This window comes from Artemia franciscana, chromosome 5, assembly GCF_032884065.1.
Source record: "Artemia franciscana chromosome 5, ASM3288406v1, whole genome shotgun sequence".
In the NCBI taxonomy this organism is placed as follows: domain Eukaryota; kingdom Metazoa; phylum Arthropoda; class Branchiopoda; order Anostraca; family Artemiidae; genus Artemia; species Artemia franciscana.
This window is the reverse complement of record NC_088867.1, coordinates 25473600-25493217: the sequence shown is the minus strand read 5'-3', so window position 1 is coordinate 25493217 and position 19618 is coordinate 25473600. Positions and strand designations below refer to the sequence as shown.

The window sequence follows — 19618 nt, the reverse complement described above, 5'->3', positions numbered from 1 at the left end:
ATGAAGCTTAGAGACAAATATTTTTCTAAAGGCAATGAAAAAAGTATGTCAATTAATGTGAAAGTATGAAAAAATGAAAAAAGTAAGTAATTACAAAAAAAAATCCATAAAGTAGTAATAGCCTTCTTACAAAAACTAAGATGTAAAATCCCAGTATTCAGTTCTGTTGAGCAATGGTGAAGTGTTGGACGGATATTTTTTAACAATATCGACAGTTTTGAACTTGGTTATCAACCACCAAAATATTTAATGCCTTTAGACTCAGTGCTTATAAAAAGTAACGCATTATTTTGAATACCCAAAAACCAATGTATTTGACACCTTTATACTTCATAACTATAAAAAATTATACGAACTTTCTTGTGTACTAATAACTGCACGAATTATTCATAAAAAAATACATATTTAGGATCACCATAAAAAGCTGATTCTTTTATTGAATGTTATCAATAGCTAGGCTCTTATAATTTCGTTATCGGCAAGGATCGTTATTTACTTACCATTCATTACTTTGAAGAAATTGATTTTATTTTTACTCTACCTAATAAAAAAATGTTTGTGGAAAACTGAAAAGGGTTCACTCAGTCTCAAATACAATCTATAGGCAGACAGCCAACAATGGGGCAACACACATTTTTTCCATGGTTTTCCCCTATTCTGCTCTCTTTCCTTTGCTTTTCTTATAATTATTTTATAGTCCCAAATTTCCAGAGGGCCATGGCCCCTTGCTCCCTCTACCAGTATTTATAACCTAGGCACAGGATTACTAAAGGGATAAACTAGACTATCTATTAGATAGATGAAGGAGCATTACCTTTTTTAAGCCCAGGAAAGTCAAAATCTTCAAAATATTTCATTAAAATCTGAAAGTGATGCTCAAAAAGAAATGCTCAACTGGTCTTAAATCTGCAGGATAATTATAAAACATCTATTTTACCCTATATTTCCTAGGGAGTAAATATTTTTTTTCCTGTTTTACCTTTTTTCTACCAATTTTACTGACCGAGTTTTTATTTTATGGTAACTTTACAACACTCGTCAGATATAGAGTTTAGCCTTAATGGTAACGAAAGTTCATATTATTTAAATAGTTTTTGGTATTTGTTTTGGAAGTAAAAAAAATCAGTTATAACCCCTAGTCGTTAACCAAAACATTTTTTATTTAGGTGGTATTAATGCATGAATCGGCAAAAGAAGTTTATTATTATGAAAGCTAACCAACTAAAGAATAACTTATACTATGTAGGGTTTTCAGGAAAAGAAAATAATATTGCATACAAAATATATATTTTGTTTAAAAAAAGCTTCTTTTCTAGGTTAATCTCGCTTTGCAGATTTTAATAGCTAAAATAATTTTCTTCAAAATAACTTTTATCGTTTTTCTTCATAATTTGTGAGGTTTGTGAATCCCAAGGGCAGGTTGGGGTTATTTAAAAAAGGACGTGAACTGTCACTTTTGAACTGGTCTTTTGAACCTCTGATATTCTTTTCAGTATTACTGCCTTATTCTTGAAACCCTGCACACTGTAAACTACTTTTTTTTATATGTTAACTTTTATAATAAGAACCTATTTTTAACTCCCATACATTAACACTACCTACCTTCAAAATATTTCTATATTACGCCATCTGTTAAAACGCTTAGAATCTCCAATTCGTATAGCAAATTGAAATTTAGTAAGGTATTGACAAATAATCTCATATTTTGGTTCTCTTTGGTAATCATATTAGCTTTCTTATAAGTGTAGGTTCAACTGGTCTGATCGATTGTTCTTTGCTCGGCTAGGTTAATTACCTTTAATTTGTTGCCGAATAAATGGGTCTATAATAGTGCTGCTATGAAATCTTATGGGATAAGATAGGGAATTTCTTTTACATTATCTAAGCAGCCAACCTAATTTTCATCATCTAAGACCTTCATTAGGAGGTTTTGAGCTCCAATCTTTACAAAATGACTGCAAAGTGGCTGTTTTTGCCACAAAATATAAACTTTGCCCAAGGAGGCTAAAAGTAGCCTACAGGGGAATGCAAATTCTATTAAGTCAAGCAATTTTTACAGCCTAAAAGCCTCATCTTAATAAATGTTTGTAGAATACAGAGCTGCTCCTTGGGTTGGTGGTGTCTCATGTGATATTATAGTAAGTACAGAGCAGTTCATGTAATAGACCTACAAATAAAGTAAACATGTCACTTCATGTCCATTTTCATGCAACCATCTGTTCCATAAAAACCCTATATGCCCTAGGCATAACTTTGAACCCTTGCTCATTGACTCTGGGGGATTGTGCCCACCCTAAAGACATTATTTAATGATTTTTGACTATTGGTAACAAAATGGCTATCTTACAATTTCAATTGAATACATTTCAAGAAAAGAGGTTGTTAAGGGGGTGGTTAGTTGTTCTCCATCATGTTTGAGTCTTAAAAAGGAACTAAAACTTTACATTTCCAATCAAATAAGCCTCTTAATTTTCACAAGGCCATCCCTTCCAACAAAGCTTGTATACCCCTAGTGCATAACTTACAACCATTACCCCTAGACTCCAAAGGATTCTGTCAACCCCAGAGGTGTTATTGTATGATCTATGGACCATTTTTGAACAAATAGGTATCTCAAAATTTGAATTGTATATATTTGGGAAAAAACAAAGTGGGGGGGGGAGTTGGCAGCTGTCAATCAGTTTGAGTCTTTAAAAGTGCTCTAGAAGAACTGATTTTTAATCTAATGAGCCCTCTCCAGAGTTTATACACCCACCCTTTTCATAAAAATCTTATATACCCCAAGGCATAACTTACAACCCTTGCGCAGAGGGCTGTGGAGGGGGGGTAGTCATCCTAAAAGACTTAATTTCCAGAACTTTCACCTAGGCTTAACAAAAAGGCTATCTCAATATTTTGATTAGATGTGTTTTGGGAATTGATGGGTGAAGGGGGAGGCTTCTTGCCATCCAATCACTTTTGACTATTAAAAATGGCACTAGCTCTTTCAATTTACAATGGCTAAGTTTTTTTGAAGTTTTTAAGTTTTGAGGAAAATACAAGGTGAGTTTGTGGGGGGGGCATCCACCCTCCAAACACTTTGAATCCTAAAAAGTGCACTAGTACTTCTGATTATCAATCCAATGAGCCCCTTTGAAGTGTATATGACCACCTATTCTATGGAAACATTATATACCCCATGGCATAAGTTACAAACTCTTGCCCTAAGGGCTGTGGGGAGGGGTCATCATCCTCAATGATTTCTGGACCTTTCTAATAGACTTAATAAAATGGCTATCTAAAAATTTTAATTGGATGTGTTTAGGAAATGTGTTTTGGATCAGTTTCCAACTGAATGGCCCCTTTTTGAAGTTTCTATGACAACTTTGGTACAAAGTGCCCTGGGCTAAAAAAAATAAATAATACATGTGCCCATATTGTTCTTTACTTGGGCACTGTCATTGCATTGCCTATGATTTTTTAGTGATTCTGATTTTCCTGGGTTTTAAAAAGGTAATGCCCCTTTGTCTGGAGTTTCATCAATTTAATTAACAGTTTAGTTTATTCCTTTGATAATCTTGTGCCTAGGGTAATACCTCAGCACTTGGACAGTGCCTGATGTTGTACATTCATTTTGTAAAAAAAAAATAATAATAAATCAGATACACCATTATTTGGGATTAAAATCACATTAGCAATTTTTTCTACATGTAAACCTAACAGCCAGAAAAGTTATCCTAACAGCCATGCATATTTAAATAACTGTATTCACCCACATTTCTCATATCATATATATGATATGATTTTATCTTAAGATATATATGATATATAAATATTATATATCATACTAGCTGTTGGGGTGGCGCTTCGCGCCACCCCAACACCTAGTTGGTGGGGGCGCTTCGCGCCCCCCCCCCAAGCCCCCCCGCGCGCGTAAGTCGTTACGTGCCATTGTAGTTGTGTCCCTATGTCCCACCTGTGAATATAGATATATATATATATATATATATATATATATATATATATATATATATATATATATGGTTTTAACTACGTAAAACTTGCGAATATACAACATTCTTTGCTGTCCAGAAATTGTCTTTGCATATAAATAGATTGTCAGGTTTACCGAATCTTGAACATGCAACATATAATGGTCCATGGGAAAACAATCTGTATTCAGATCTATACCTCATGATTCTAATGATTGCCCTTGAGCTTTGTTGATGGTGATTGCTAATCGACCATTCCCTGCCCCGGTGTCCCGGTCGTCATTTATATCCCCCTGTTTCCCCTGGTATCCCCGTTGTAGCTGTGTCCCGGTCGTCATTTATATTCCCTGTGTCCCGGTCGTCATTTGTATCCCGGTGTCCCGGTCTGTATATACATTCGTTTTTTAGTTTTGTTTTTCTCCTTTATTTTTTTCCTTTTTTTTCTTTTTTAGTTTATTTAGATTTTTAGATTTTTTAGTTGTTTTATTAGTTTTTAGTTTTTTTTTTCTTTTTAGTTTTTTTGTAGTTTTTACCTTCTTTTTAGTTTTGTTAGTTTTTTTTTTACTTATGTCCTGGTCGTCATTTATACTCCCTGTGTCCCGGTGCTTTGTTGATTGCTAATCGAACATTCCTTTTGTCCTGGTCGCTTTCTCTTTGAGTGTCGTCATTTATTTTTTTCTTTTTTAGTTCTGTTAGTTTTTACCTTTTTTAGTTTTTTTTAGATTTTTAGATGAAAATTTTTTTTAGTTTTTTCCTTTTTTTCTTTTTAGTTTTTTATTGGTTTTTACCTTTATTTTAGCTTATTTTTCAGTTTTTTCCTTTTTTTTATTTTTTTTTTATTTTTTATTTTTTTTTAGTTTTTTACCTTTTTTTAGTTTTTTTTAGTTTTTTTTTAGTTTTTTAGCTTTTTTACTTTTTTTATTAGTTTTTAGTTTTTTTTGTAGTTTTTGCCTTTTTTTAGTTTTTTCAGTTTTTTTTAGTTTTTTATTGGTTTTTACCTTTATTTTAGCTTATTTTTCAGTTTTTTACTTTTTTTTAGTTTTTAGTTTTTTTAGTTTTTTACCTTTTTTACCTTTTTTTAGTTTTTTTAGTTTTTTTAGTTTTTTAGCTTTTTTATTTTTTTTATTAGTTTTTAGTTTTTTTGTAGTTTTTGCCTTTTTTTAGTTTTTTTAGTTTTTTAGCTTTTTTATTAGTTTTTAGTTTTTTTTGTAGTTTTTGCCTTTTTTTAGTTTTTTTAGTTTTTTAGCTTTTTTATTTTTTTTATTAGTTTTTAGTTTTTTTTGTAGTTAGTTTTTTTTAGTTTTTTACCATTTTTTAGTTTTTTTAGTTTTTTTAGTTTTTTAGCTTTTTTATTTTTTTTTTAGTTTTTAGTTTTTTTTGTAGTTTTTGCCTTTTTTTAGTTTTTTTAGTTTTTTAGCTTTTTTATTAGTTTTTAGTTTTTTTTGTAGTTTTTGCCTTTTTTTAGTTTTTTAGCTTTTTTATTTTTTTTATTAGTTTTTAGTTTTTTTTGTAGTTTTTGCCTTTTTTTAGTTTTTTCAGTTTTGACGTCACCTGATCCAGTTTTTTCAGGTGACGTCACCTGATCCACAGATCCACACACAGACAACTTATTTTTATATAGATAGATATTATGATTTTATCTTAAGATATGACATATATATATATACTAGCTGTTGGGGTGGCGCTTCGCGCCACCCCAACACCTAGTTGGTGGGGCGCTTCGCGCCCCCCCAAGCCCCCCTGCGCGCGTAAGTCGTTACGCGCCATATTAGTTACGCGCCATTGTAGTTGTGTCCCTGTGTCCCACCTGTGAATAGAGATAGATATAAATATATGTTTTTAACTACGTAAAACATGCGAATATACAACATTCTTCGCTGTCCCATTGTCTGTGCATATAAATAGATTGTCAGGTTTACTGACTCTTGAACATGCAACATATAATTGTCCATGGGAAAAACAATCCGTATTCAGATCTATACCTCATTATTCTAATGATGTGTCCCTGTGTCCCGGTCGTCATTTATATTCCCTGTGTCCCGGTCGTCATATGTGTCCCGGTGCCCCAGTTTGTAATTTCTCTTTGAGTGTCCCGGTCGTCATTTATATTCCCTGTGTCCCGGTCGTCATTTGTGTCCCGGTCTGTAATTTCTATTCGAACAATCCCTGTGTCCCGGTCGTCATTTATATATTCCGCCTGTGCCCCGGCGTCCCCGTTGTAGTTGTGTCCCTGTGTCCCGGTCGTCATTTATATTCCCTGTGTCCCGGTCGTGATTTGTGTCCGGGTGTCCCAGTCTCTAATTTCTCTTTGAGGTTCCCGGTCGTCACTTATATTCCCTCTGTCTCGGTCGTCATTTGTGTCCCGGTCTGTAATTTCTCTTTGAGTGTTTTTTCTTTTTAGTTTTTTTTTTAGTTTTTTACCTTTTTTCTTTTTTCAGTTTTCTTTTTCTTCTTTATTTTTCAGCGTCACTATGAAGTACATATCGACGAACCTTTGTTTTTTTAACTTAAATCTGGTAGGCATTGATGACCTTATCCAAGTCAAAATCCCAAACCCAATCATCATCGCTATCATTTTCAGTTTTGATATGTTTTGACTCTCGCTGTCCAGGTGGATTTTCATCTAACTGCGCGGTTTTGCGTTCTTTAGCCGCAAGCCGGTTTTCTTGCTGTTCTTGTGATTCCTCGGAACGCTTTCTTTTCTTACTTTCTCTATCAGCAGCAAGTTTTTTGGCATAAACTCTTTGAGCAGCTACAATTAAACATTTTTCCGTGAACAAATGTCTTAAATACCGTTAATGACGTCACCATCAAAGCAAAAATGACGACTCAGCCGACAATTTCATGACGTCAGCCGACACAGAAACTTGCGAGTATACAACATTTTTTGCTGTCCTATTGTCTGTCCATATAAATAGATTGTCAGGTTTACCAACTCTTGAACATGCAACATAATAACTGTCAATGGGAAAACAATCTGTATTCATATCTATACCGAATTTTTCTAACGATTGCCCTTGAGCTTTGTTGATGGTGATTGCTAATCGAACATTCCCTGTGTCCCCGTCGTCATTTATATATCCCCCTGTGCCCCCGGTGTCCCCGTTGTAGTTGTGTCCCTGTGTCCAGGTTGTCATTTATATTCCCTGTGTCCCGGTTGTCTTTGTGTCCCGGTATACCAGTCTGTAATTTCTCTTTGAGTGTCCCGGTCGTCATTTATATAGATATATAGATACAGTTTCATTTCAGTTTTTTTTTCTTTTTTAGTTTTTTCTTTTCTTAGTTTTTTTCTTTTTTAGTTTTTCTTTTTTGAGTTTCTTCTTTTTATTGATTTGTTTTCTTCAATTTGTCAATGTTCATTCTAACATTGACACTTGGAAAAATCTTTTCGTGCCAAGCAAGCTAAAACTCCAACAATTTATAATAAACCTCAAGTTTTGGGTATCTGTTTTAAGGTTTTCGAATTACCTTAATCTTTTGTCAAAATATATTGAAATATTTGTGCAATTCCCAGTTTTTTTTAGTTTTTTCTTTTTTTAGTAGTTTAGCTTTTTTTAGTTTTTTTCTTTTTAGTCTTTTACCTTTTTATTTTTTTATTTTCTTACATTTTTTCTTTTTAAGTTTTTCTTTTTTTAATTTTTTTTTATTTTTTTATTTTTTTTTAGTTTTTTCTTTTTAGTTTTTTTTTTGTTTTTTACCATTTTTCTTTTTTCAGTTTTCTTTTTCTTCTTTATTTTTCAGACGTCATATGCAAACCTCAATACAAAAATACATACAATTTATTTTTATAATAGATAAGATATAATCTGGCGTAACAGACATAATGTAACAGACATAAAAGACAGAAAACTTATTTTTATACATATAGATTTTTATATATATAGATACAGTTTCTTCTTTAGTTTTTTTCTTTTTTAGTTTTTTTCTTTTTTTTTAGTTTCTTCTTTTTATTGATTTGTTTTCTTCAATTTGTCAATGTTCATTCTAACATTGACACTTGGAAAAATCTTTACGTGCCAAGCATGCTAAAGCTCCAACAATTTATATTAAACCTCAAAATTTGAGGTATCTGTTTTAAGGTTTTCGAATTACTTTAATCTATTGTCAAAATATATTGAAATATTTGTGAAATTCCCAGTTTTTTTAGTTTTTTTCTTTTTTTTAGTTTTTTAGCTTTTTTAGTTTTTTTTTAGTTTTTTAGCTTTTTTATTTTTTTACGTTTTTTCTTTTTAGGTTTTTTCTTTTTTAATTTTTTTCATTTTTAATTTTGTTTTTTTAGTTTTTTCTTTTTAGTTTTTTTTTAAGTTTTTACCATTTTTCTTTTTTCGAATTACTTTAATCTATTGTCAAAATATTTCGAAATATTTATGCAATTTCCAGTTTTTACATTCTAGTTTCTTTTCTTTTATATATATAGAAGATATAATCTGGCGTAACGGACAGACAACTTATTTTTATATATATAGATATATGATACAATTGTTCTCCTAAGATAAGAAAACAGTGATTGGCAATGCTGTTTTCTTATCTTAACTAAGTGTAATCCAAAAATCTTCAAAAATCAGAGGAAATAAATATCAATCTGCTTACCTGCTTTGCTAATAAGTGACCCTATAGAGTGGTGTATTACCCTAACTTGCATTTTTAAGGTCAATCTTGTTATTTAAGGACTTTTTTGTTTGACGTTGTTGTAATTAGCCCCCGTGTATGCTTGGTTTCAAACTTAGCATGCGTGCACTGTTGTCACTATTAGAATGGTAGAGTTATGGAGAAAAATTGCAAAAAAATTGCACCTTGGCGTTTACTTTGATACCCAATTGAAATTTGATCAGCATGTTTTGGAAATTGTAAAGAATGCAAATTATCGTTTATTGTCTATAAGGAGAAGCTTTAGTAGGTTTAACCTTTGTAATTTCTTACTACTATACAAATCAATGGTCCACCCTCTTCTTGAGTATAATATTTCTGTTTGGTTTCCATTAAGTCTAACAGATGAGCATAGGATAGAAAAGGTTCAGAGAAGGGCCACTAGATTGGTCCCATACCTTCAGTGCCTTTCCTATCTGCAGAGACTTTCTAGGCTTCAACTCCCGTTGCTGAAGTTTTGTAGGTGTTGCAATGACCTTGTAAATGTTTTTTGTATAATTAAAGGACTGGATGATGTTGATCCAAATTTATTTTTTAAATTTAGCCATTATCACTCTACTCGTCAGCATGATTATAAATTATATCCCCAAAAACCACGGAAAAAAATTGGTCAATTATCTTTTGTTAGTAGAGCTGCTGGACCATGGAATGGTTTGCCTTTGGAGGTTATCAAGGCACGGAGTGTTTGAATTTTTAAGAGTGCATTAGTAAACACGCCTTTTTATTTAGATGCTTTTGTTGTGCAGTGTCGTGTTATTTAGAAGTTTTTGCTGTTTAGTTTGTTGTTGCCAATTTACTTTAGATTAGTATTATGATTTTGTGTTTTTGCGACAAGCATTGATGCTTACTGCTGTTCATAATAATAAATAAATAAATATACATTTCATTTTTCATTTATGTATAAAAGCACCAAATAAAAGTTAAAAATTGGTTTCTAATGCTTTGATGACTTGGGTTAACTAAGCACTGGGTCATAATAGCACAACATTTAGACACTTTCACAGTCATTGCGACCATCTTCAACATAATCTGCAGGGAAATCTAGCTCCTCTCCATCAGACTCAGATTTTGATTCAGGTAACTGTGCCTATTCTAAAGCCTCCCTAAAAAATAACCCCTCCCCCACCCAAACAAAATTCCTGCTTAGTGTCCTGAGAATAATATATTCATTTCTGCCTCCATCCTCCCCTTGTCTCTCCCTTAGAACTAGTTTTGATTCAAAACAACTGCTGAAACACAAGGGTTGTTCAACTAGAATAAAAATGTCTTAAAGAAACTGTGGTCAGTAACAACTGGGCAAAAAGCTGGCTAAATCTTAGAAAAGCAAACTAGAACTTTCAACATCCAGTTGACTGAGCCCCTTCCAAAATTTATTCTACCACCCTTTCCACATGAGGAAAAAATCTCTGGGAAAAAATAACCAAACCAATATTAATACATTGAGCCCTTATGGGTCATTAGTATAGGCAATGCTATGCAATTGTCTTTGACTTAAACAGGAGAGTAGAAATATTGATTTCCCTTCTAATGAAGATCCGGAATCATCCAGGGTGAAATGGGGGTATTTTTTGCAGAGAGGAGGAATTCTCTGGGGGTAGGGGGATAAAAGACTGCATGAACACAAGATTTTCCTGAGGTGTGCAATTTTGAAATAAAAATGAGGATACTGATCCTGCTTTGACTCTCCACATCAATCAAGATCCAAATCATTTAGTTCTTTTTGTTTAGGCAGCTTTGGTATCTGAAGCAAATGGCTTCCCACAATCTTTTAGGAAGGCAAATGATATTAAAAAAAAAACAACATAAATAGAGATATTGGAGACATTCCTATAAACCCCATTTACAACAACATAAAATTAAAGGATTTAAATAACATTTTCTTCAGTTTATATCAAGCTCTTCTGACCACACTTTTAATTAGAATTAGATCTATGGTGCATGGGCAACATGAGGTGTTGTGGTAACCTGTGTTCAGCTTCACCAGGTAAAGTGCTGCAAGAGCAACACTTTGGTTTTTTTTCCTTGCTTTGATTAAAAGCCGAAATTGTTCATCTGTAAAGATCTTAAAATAAATACCAGGTACAACAACTCGTAAATGTTGCAAACCTTTCATTGCTGAAGATGATTGTAGCTTAACAGCCGACTATTGCTTACATGTCCCCTACATGTCTTACAACTGGAACCAAATTGGTCTTACCATCAAATACACTGGAAACAAATGATAGGTAAACTAACTAGCAAAAGTTTCGAACCCCTTATTGTCGAAGATGATTATGAGCTAACAGCTGAATGTTACTTAAAACTCCCCTATATGTCTCACAATTGGTATGGGCCTATTTTTGGTTTCGGTGTGTACCTTACTACTGAAGTTGTCAACCCCTTTAAACTTTCAAACTGGTATATCTCATGAAGGAATTTTTCTATCAAAAAATGGATGACATATACTTTGATCAGCTATCAAGAGCTATTAACTGCAGTCGAAAAAAATTTATTTGTCTTAGTTCAAAAGTTGACTTTTTTGCTGTAGGCGAAGTTTCTAACATCATCACTTAGAAAGGAGCAAAGGATAAACTCCAATTTCTTTAGCAATGAGAGAACTTTTAAAGTTTAAGAGGCACATCTGATACCATTTTTCTACCGCAATCCCAAGTGCGAAAAACTAAACTCAGCTGAAATCACGAACAGAAATGGGTAGAAACAATAGATTTTTGGCCCCAGGCAAGAGTTTTATGAAGCTTTCCAAAATGCAAAGTCATATTCATCAACCTGCCTAAGGGCCACACTTTTCGTAAAAGCTGCAGAGGTTAGACCCTTACCACTTTCTGGGAATAAGCTGAAATCAGGGTGCTAGCAAAAACAAAAGGAAAAAAAGGACAAGACTACAATGTTGCTCTCACAAAACAATTAGGTCAGTAGACAATCTAAAGCAATCATTAAGCAGAGAATTCTTGCCAGATCTAACTGGTGAATATTCTCATTTATAATGGTTTGTTTTGTTTGAATCAGTGTGTCTTCTGCTCAGGGTTGCCACTCCTAGTGGTTTTTATGGCGCTTGGTATTAACCAAGTGACATATAGCGATCGCAAATTCTGTCGGTCTGTCTGTCTGTCTGCCCTGGTTTTGCTACTTTAGGCACTTCCAGGTAAGCTAGGACGATGAAATTTGGCAGGCGTATCAGGGACTAGACCAGATTAAATTAGAAATAGTCGTTTTCCCGATTTGACCATCTGAAAGGGGGGAGTGGGGGGCCAATTAATTTGGAAAAAATAGAAAAATGAAGTATTTTTAACTTACAAACGGATGATGGGATCTTAATGAAATTTAATGTTTGGAATCATATCCAAACCTATTTAATCCTGCCTGTTTGCGCTTTTGTGCTGTAAAAATTGTAAGCTGTGCACATAAAACATGTAAGATATTGGTTAAACACGTAAAATACTGGTAATATTCTTGAATTACGTAAAAATAGGTAAATTTTGTCAAATAGGTTAAATGCCAAATTACGTGGGGGGGGGGGTCGGTAAAACTACGGTAAAATACTAAATTTTACCATGACCAATTCTTCCAGTTACAACACTAGTCTATACTTTTGATGTAATTTTAATTGTGCTTATATTTTATGTCTATTTTCCTGCAGTTACGAATGCATTGTTAGCAATATCAGTTTGCAGTACAAAACATTAACTTCAGTAAATTCCCAGACTCCTGGATGCAACTACTGCTACAAACTTACTGTAACATCAACCTTCCTGGGACCAGCTCAGCTGTACATGCTGTTTTTCCCCCCAATCTACTCAAAGATTCATTCTTTACTACCTCCCACAAGGCTTCAGTTTCTTTTAAATCTTTCCATATAACCACTTCGCACCCCATTTGGGGACAACCTGATTTTTATAAGGCCCCATATGGATCGCTAAAAAGCATAAACTTTTGCAATCTGTTATCTTTTTTCTATGAATTATCCTTTTTTACTTTTTTCATTATAGTCAATATACTTTTTTACTTTTTTCATTATAGCTAATATCCTTTTTTCTCTTATTGTAGCCAAGAAAGTGGGATCAAATCAGAATTTCTTGTAGCTTATTGTTTGAAATACAGTCATTCAAATAAGTAACTGAGCTTGTCCTTATACAATGGCCCTCAAAACATTTTAAAAATTCCTTGGACTTTTAAAGCACCACAATTCAGAGACCAACTGAACCCCTATTGTTATCATAGCTTCCAGTTATCTAGTCTTGGTTTGCAGACTTATATTTTTTTTTCTTTTTCTTTTCAACTGTAAAAGAGCACCCTACACCTTATCCAGATGATTGATTTGTCCAATACCTCGCATCATCTCTTCATCGTCATTTGTTGTCAATCCAAGCAAATTAGTCTTCTTAAAATTTATTTTCAAAATTATCCCTGCATTCAGAACCCTCAAAATCTTCAAAATGCATTCGTTTGGCTATAAAAATTAACCAAAATGATGAAACCATATGTATAATTTAAGTCTGGGAGAACTTTACCATCTCATTTGATTTTATATACTCCCTTGTCCTCACTTCCTACCTTAAATGTAGAAACATTATTCTCATACATAGTCACTTCAAGTATACTTCTCTAGAATACAATACAAAGACCTTCATTAAAACTTTTGTATCACCAGAATCATGCTATCAGCTGGATTATGAACATGTCTTATTACATGTCCAGAATCTGTAAAACTGAGGACTAAAGGGGTTTGATGAGCTATACACTTTTCAGTTATTAATCTAAAAGTTAAAGTTTGGTCTACACATCCTTTTCAAATGGTTTGTGGCTAAGAACTGTAAGTAAGGAGCAACCCAGTTCAATAGTAACCGAAACTCTGAAAAACTGAATTTTGATACCAATAGATGCATCAAAAGAATTGGATTTTTATATACCCATCAAAAGTTACAAGCCTGTGAAAATTTGCCTTATTTTTGAAAAAAGCCGGAAATACTCCCTAAAAGAAATAGAATCTTAATGAAAATCACACCATCAGAGTCAGCATATCAGAGAACCCCACTGTAGAGGCTTCAATTTGCTTTTTGCACAAATGTGGAATTTTTACTTTTTGACAGAAGAAAGATCACAGATGTGTCTTTATTTGTTTTTCAGGGGTGATCTTATTGACCAGTGGTCCTAGATTTCGCGAGAGGGTTCATTCGAACGGAAATTAAAAGTTTTAGTGCCCTTTCTAAGTGACCCAAAAATTAGAGGACAACTAGTCCTCTGCCACGCTCATTTTTTCCCAAAGTCACTGAATCAAAATTTTGAGATAGCTATTTTGTTCAGCATGGTCGAAATATGTAATAACTGTGTCTTTGAGGGCGACTTAATCCCCCACAGTCCTTGGGGGAAGGGCTTTAAGTTATTAACTTTGCCCATTGTTTACATATAGCCTAGAATTGGTTATTGAGAAATATACAGACGTTTTCAGGGGGATTTTTTGCTGGTGGAGGGTCAGGGGGAGAGGGTTACTTGGGAGGATCTGGAGGAATTTTTCATGACGGAAGAGAATTTTCATGATTGGGTTGCTGGATTTCTCAGCATTATTTAAAAAAAAATCAGAAATTATTTTAAAAAACAAGTTTTTTCAACTGAAAGTAAGGAGTAACACTTAAAACTCAAAACGAACATAAATTATTATATGTATGAGGGGTTTGTCCCCTTATCAATGCCTCCCTCTTGACGTAAGAGTATTTTAGTAATTTCAAAAGAGCTTTCTATTTTAATTAAACGACCTTTGTGATCCAGGGGTCATTCTTAAAGAATTAGGAAAATATTTGGACTTTGTTACTTAGGAGGATCTGGAGGAATTTTTCATGACGGAAGAGAATTTTCATGATTGGGTTGCTGGATTTCTCAGCATTATTTAAAAAAAAATCAGAAATTATTTTTAAAAACAAGTTTTTTCAACTGAAAGTAAGGAGTAACACTTAAAACTCAAAACGAACATAAATTATTACATGTATGAGGGGTTTGTCCCCTTATCAATGCCTCGCTCTTGACGCAAGAGTATTTTAGTAATTTCAAAAGAGCTTTCTATTTTAATTAAACGACCTTTGTGATTCAGGGGTCATTCTTAAATAATTAGGAAAAAATTTGGACTTTAGCGTAAAGAACGAGGTATTGACGAGGGGGCAGACCCCCTCATATTACATATATTAGGAAATTCGCCTGCTCGTCAATACCTTGCTCTTTACACTAAACTTCGAGTTTTGTTAAATGATGGCCGATATAAGCAATAATTTATTTGTTTTATTACCAGCCAATCTTAGCATTTATAATTTTTATGTGTTAATAAACCAAAGATATTGTATGTCTTCGGCTCGTTATTAAATGTGGTTGTTATTAAATAAAAAAAAACGAGTTTTTTACAACTGAAAGTAAGGAATAGCATTAAAACTTAAAACGAACATATATTATCACGTGTATCTTTTAAAGATTTTTTCTGTCATTCATTTCTGTCATTTGAGAATTACTCAACGTGTAACTTTCATTTTCTTAAAAATAGTTCCGACCTCTTTGGCTGTTTTGTTACTATACTGTACAAAATTAGTTCCGTAAATATCACAAATTTAAGTTACGTGGGAGAATGTTTCCATGGAGAAATTTTCTCATGGGGAAAGGAATTTTTCATGTACGTAGAGCTTGATTTCCGACATTATATAAAAAATTATCAACAATTAAATAAGAAACAAGTTTTTTCAGCTGAAAGTAAGAAGCAACCTTAAAACGAACAGACAATATTACCTATAAGAGATGGGTTGCCTCTCCTCAATAGCTCGCTCTTACGCTAAAGTTTAATTTTTAACTTTTAAAAGAGGTTATTAGTCTAATTAAACAGCCTTTGCAATTAAGCAGGCATAAGGTTATTATTAGTTAAAAAAAGTAAAATTAATATGCAAATTTTGCTTTAATTATTTATATTTAGTGAGCCAAATGACTGAAAGTAAGGAGCGACATTAAAACTTAAAACGAACAGAAATTGTTCTGTATATGAAAGAGGCTGTTTCCTTCTCAACGCCCCGCTCTTTGCAATAAAGTTTCGTATTGTTTTAAGTAGAGTTGTGAAAGAGAGTGAAACTTTAGCGTAAACAGCGGGTCGTTGAGGAGGGGACAGCCCCTTTCATATACGGAATAATTTCTGCTCGTTTTAAGTTTTAATGTTGCTCCTTACTTTCAGTAAAAAAAATCGTATTTTTTTAATTTAATACCTTCCTAAAGCCACTCTGTTCTTCTCCTAAAGCCTTATCTAAAGCATGTCTAAGTCTAGTTAGTATGATTTTGTTGAATAATACGCCTCTTAAATCAAGATAAAGTCTCTTCAATAGTCAAACTCATCCTCGTCATTTTTCTTACGAATTGTTTCCTTAAAGTTTTCCTAATATATCCCTTGGTAATTCTTTTTTTTTCAAATGTCATATTCTTAATCCTCATTAATTTATCTCCCATTTTGTAATGACTATATTTCAAAAGTTCGTCTATCACAGTATCAGCACCGGAGACCTCATTGTTTTTAATCCTTTAGTGCTGTCTTTAACTTCCTCTTGCAAAATTAGCAATCGCTAAATTCAGTCCTTTGAAATGGGGTAAGCTCTCAATGTTCTACTGCTATGTTTTTTTTTTCACTCACTTGTCCAAAAGGTTTTCAGATTCTCTATTTGAGCCAATTTTTTTCTTATCTCATTGATTGTTTCTTATTTATAGCTATGAATGTAAAAGATACGTATTTGATATTTATGCTTACATTTTTGTGATATATTATTAATTTTACCTCACTGCACTTTAACAAATAGTTATTCTTTTAGTGGCATTCTATTGAGGTGGTTGCTTCTAGCTGATTTTGTTTGCAAGTTCTTAAAAACCTAAAAGATGACTGAAAGGCGAAGTGGAAATAGAGGCAATACAAACCAGAGGTTTATTTGTGGAGTCATTGAAGGTAATTTTTTATCTTTTTGTACTTTTCTCTCTCTGATGCTGCAAATGTTTGCCTTGAGTTTTTCTATTTTTTATTTTGGAACTGACATCTTGTGAAGGGACAAGTCTTCAGATCTGGGAAATATTTTTTTTTTCTGGTCTAGGTTTACCTTTAGTGCAGTTCCAAAATAATGATATTTAAACTGGGTAGAAGTTTCTAGTCTACCAAGTTGCATATCTTTCATTTACTGAATTTTTGGTTTTGCCGAGTTGTAGGTAACCTTTCTTATTTAAAGTGTTACTTTGCCATGGTTCATTAACATCCTTTTGCTTTTTTAATTTGTTTGATGATACTTGTTTAGGAGAAGAAGACAATTATGTAGAGTAAATAAAAAACAACTGTTCTAGTAAAATTAAACAACAATAAAGGGTGCTATTTATTTTTGACAAGACTATTTTAGAATTTTGTTAAACGTAATTATATCTTCAGCGCAGTTTTCATGTTATATTTTAAAATAGTCATCAATTTCTACTTCTTTTAAAAGTTTTGTTTTTCTCTCTCCCTTTCTCTCTCTCTCTCTCTCTCTTTCTCTCTTCCTTTCTCTCTCTCTGTTTTCTTTTTCTCTAATATCAAATGCTTTGTTTTTTGTTTTTTTAGCTTAGGTTTTTGCATAATCTTTTCTCTTATTCAATATATGGGACTGAAATAGTGTGTACCTTTTCTAGGTTTTTATGGTCGTCCTTGGACCCTTGATCAGCGAAAAGACTTGTATACAAAGTAAGTTACTGTCAATGTGATTAAAACATCTAAATCAGCTAGCTTTTGGTATTCGAACGGACATTGTGAGTTCTAGCATAATAACAGTAGAAAATTGTGCCATACTAAAGTGCCGTTTTGGGCCAGAAGTCTTTTTGGTCTGTACCAAAATAGAAGACATTTGGGTCTGTAGAAGGCCAAAATACAGTTGTACAGAAATTTTGAGATAGTCAGTCGATTGAAATTGTTGAAAATCTGGGCTATATATTCAGCTTCCGAGTTTCAGAGGCCGTAATTCTAGGCGAAGACATCCATCATAACTATTTTTTCTGCAGTTTTGTCATTGTATATTATTTGTTGTGTTAGTACGCTAATTTTAGAACGTTTCTATGTGAAATATGGCTTTTGAGTCTAATATATATATATATATATCTATATATATAAAAATAAGTTGTCTGTGGATGGATGGATGGATGGATGTGTGGATGGATGTGTCAGGTGACGTCACCTGAAAAAACTGGATTAGGTGACGTCAAAACTGAAAAAACTAAAAAAAGGCAAAAACTACAAAAAAAAACTAAAAACTAATAAAAAAAATAAAAAAGCTAAAAAACTAAAAAAACTATAAAGGTAAAAACCAATAAAAAACTAAAAAAAAAACTGAAAAAACTAAAAAAAGGCAAAAACTACAAAAAAAAACTAAAAACTAATAAAAAAAGTAAAAAAGCTAAAAAACTAAAAAAACTAAAAAAACTAAAAAAAGGTAAAAAACTAAAAAAAATAAAAAATAAAAAAAAACTAAAAAAAAGGAAAAAACTGAAAAATAAGCTAAAATAAAGGTAAAAACCAATAAAAAACTAAAAAAAAAAAGGAAAAAACTAATAAATGACGACACTCAAAGAGAAAGCGACCAGGACAAAAAACTAAAAAAAAAGGCAAAAACTACAAAAAACTAAAAACTAATAAAAAAAATAAAAAAGCTAAAAAACTAAAAAAACTAAAAAAAGGTAAAAAACTAAAAAAACTAAAAACTAAAAAAAAACTAAAAAAGGTAAAAACTAAAAGAACTAAAAAAGAAAAAAATAAATGACGACATTCAAAGAGAAAGCGACCAGGACAAAAGGAATGTTCGATTAGCAATCAACAAAGCACCGGGACACAGGGAGTATAAATGACGACCAGGACACAAGTAAAAAAAAAAATTAACAAAACTAAAAAGAAGGTAAAAACTACAAAAAAACTAAAAAGAAAAAAAAACTAAAAACTAATAAAAAAACTAAAAAATCTAAAAATCTAAATAAACTAAAAAAGAAAAAAAAAGGAAAAAAATAAAGGAGAAAAACAAAACTAAAAAACGAATGTATATACAGACCGGTACACCGGGATACAAATGACGACCGGGACACAGGGAATATAAATAACGACCGGGACACAGGGACACAACTACAACGGGGACACCGGGGGAAACAGGGGGATATAAATGACGACCGGGACAAAAAAACTAAAAAGAAATAAAAACTAAAAACTAATAAAAAAAACTAAAAAATCTAAAAATCTAAATAAGCTAAAAAAGAAAAAAAAAGGAAAAAAATAAAGGAGAAAAACAAAACTAAAAAACGAATGTATATACAGACCGGGACACCGGGATACAAATGATGACCGGGACGCGGGACACAGGGAATATAAATGACGACCGGGACACAGGGACACAACTACAACGGGGACACCGGGGGAAACAGGGGGATAACCTGACAATCTATTTATATGCAAAGACAATGGGACAGCAAAGAATGTTGTATATTCGCAAGTTTTACGTAGTTAAAACCATATATATATATATATATCTATATTCACAGGTGGGACATAGGGACACAACTACAATGGCGCGTAACTATTATGGCGCGTAACGACTTACGCGCGCGGGGGGGCTTGGGGGGGGCGCGAAGCGCCCCCACCAACTAGGTGTTGGGGTGGCGCGAAGCGCCACCCCAACAGCTAGTATATATATATATATATATATATATATATATATATATATATATATATATATATATATATATATATATATATATATATAGGTAATTTAAAATATTTAGCAGGTAAAAGAACCAAATTTTTGTCCTTTTTATGTCTTGCAATATTGATAATCAAAAAAGGTGGTCTGCTATTCATTCAAAGGTTTTATAATCAAATTTTTATTGTAATGATCACCACTGGTTATAATTGCATGTTTTGTTTTTTTTTATATTCTATGTTTCCTAGCATATTTAACGATGAGAAACGTCAATAGGGTTTTTCTATTTGAATCAGTCTA

The 19618-nt window shown here is 32.6% G+C and overlaps 1 protein-coding gene across 7 annotated transcripts in view; it reads left to right on the top strand.

Moving 5' to 3' along the window:
- Nucleotides 1-1651: 1651 nt before the first annotated feature.
- The window catches only part of LOC136027158 (protein O-GlcNAcase-like), a 114993-nt gene continuing 97026 nt past the window's right edge, over nt 1652-19618 (top strand). For 4 of the 7 annotated variants that reach the window (XM_065704145.1, XM_065704144.1, XM_065704142.1 and 1 more), the window contains exons 1-3: nt 1670-1718; nt 16439-16569; nt 17274-17325. In XM_065704145.1, the coding sequence (XP_065560217.1) occupies nt 16503-16569; nt 17274-17325 (119 nt within the window). In that variant the 5' untranslated portion in view covers nt 1670-1718; nt 16439-16502. Of the gene's footprint in view, nt 1719-16438; nt 16570-17273; nt 17326-19618 lie in introns of all 7 variants that reach the window. The other 3 variants (XM_065704143.1, XM_065704149.1, XM_065704147.1) reach the window with 2 other exon arrangements.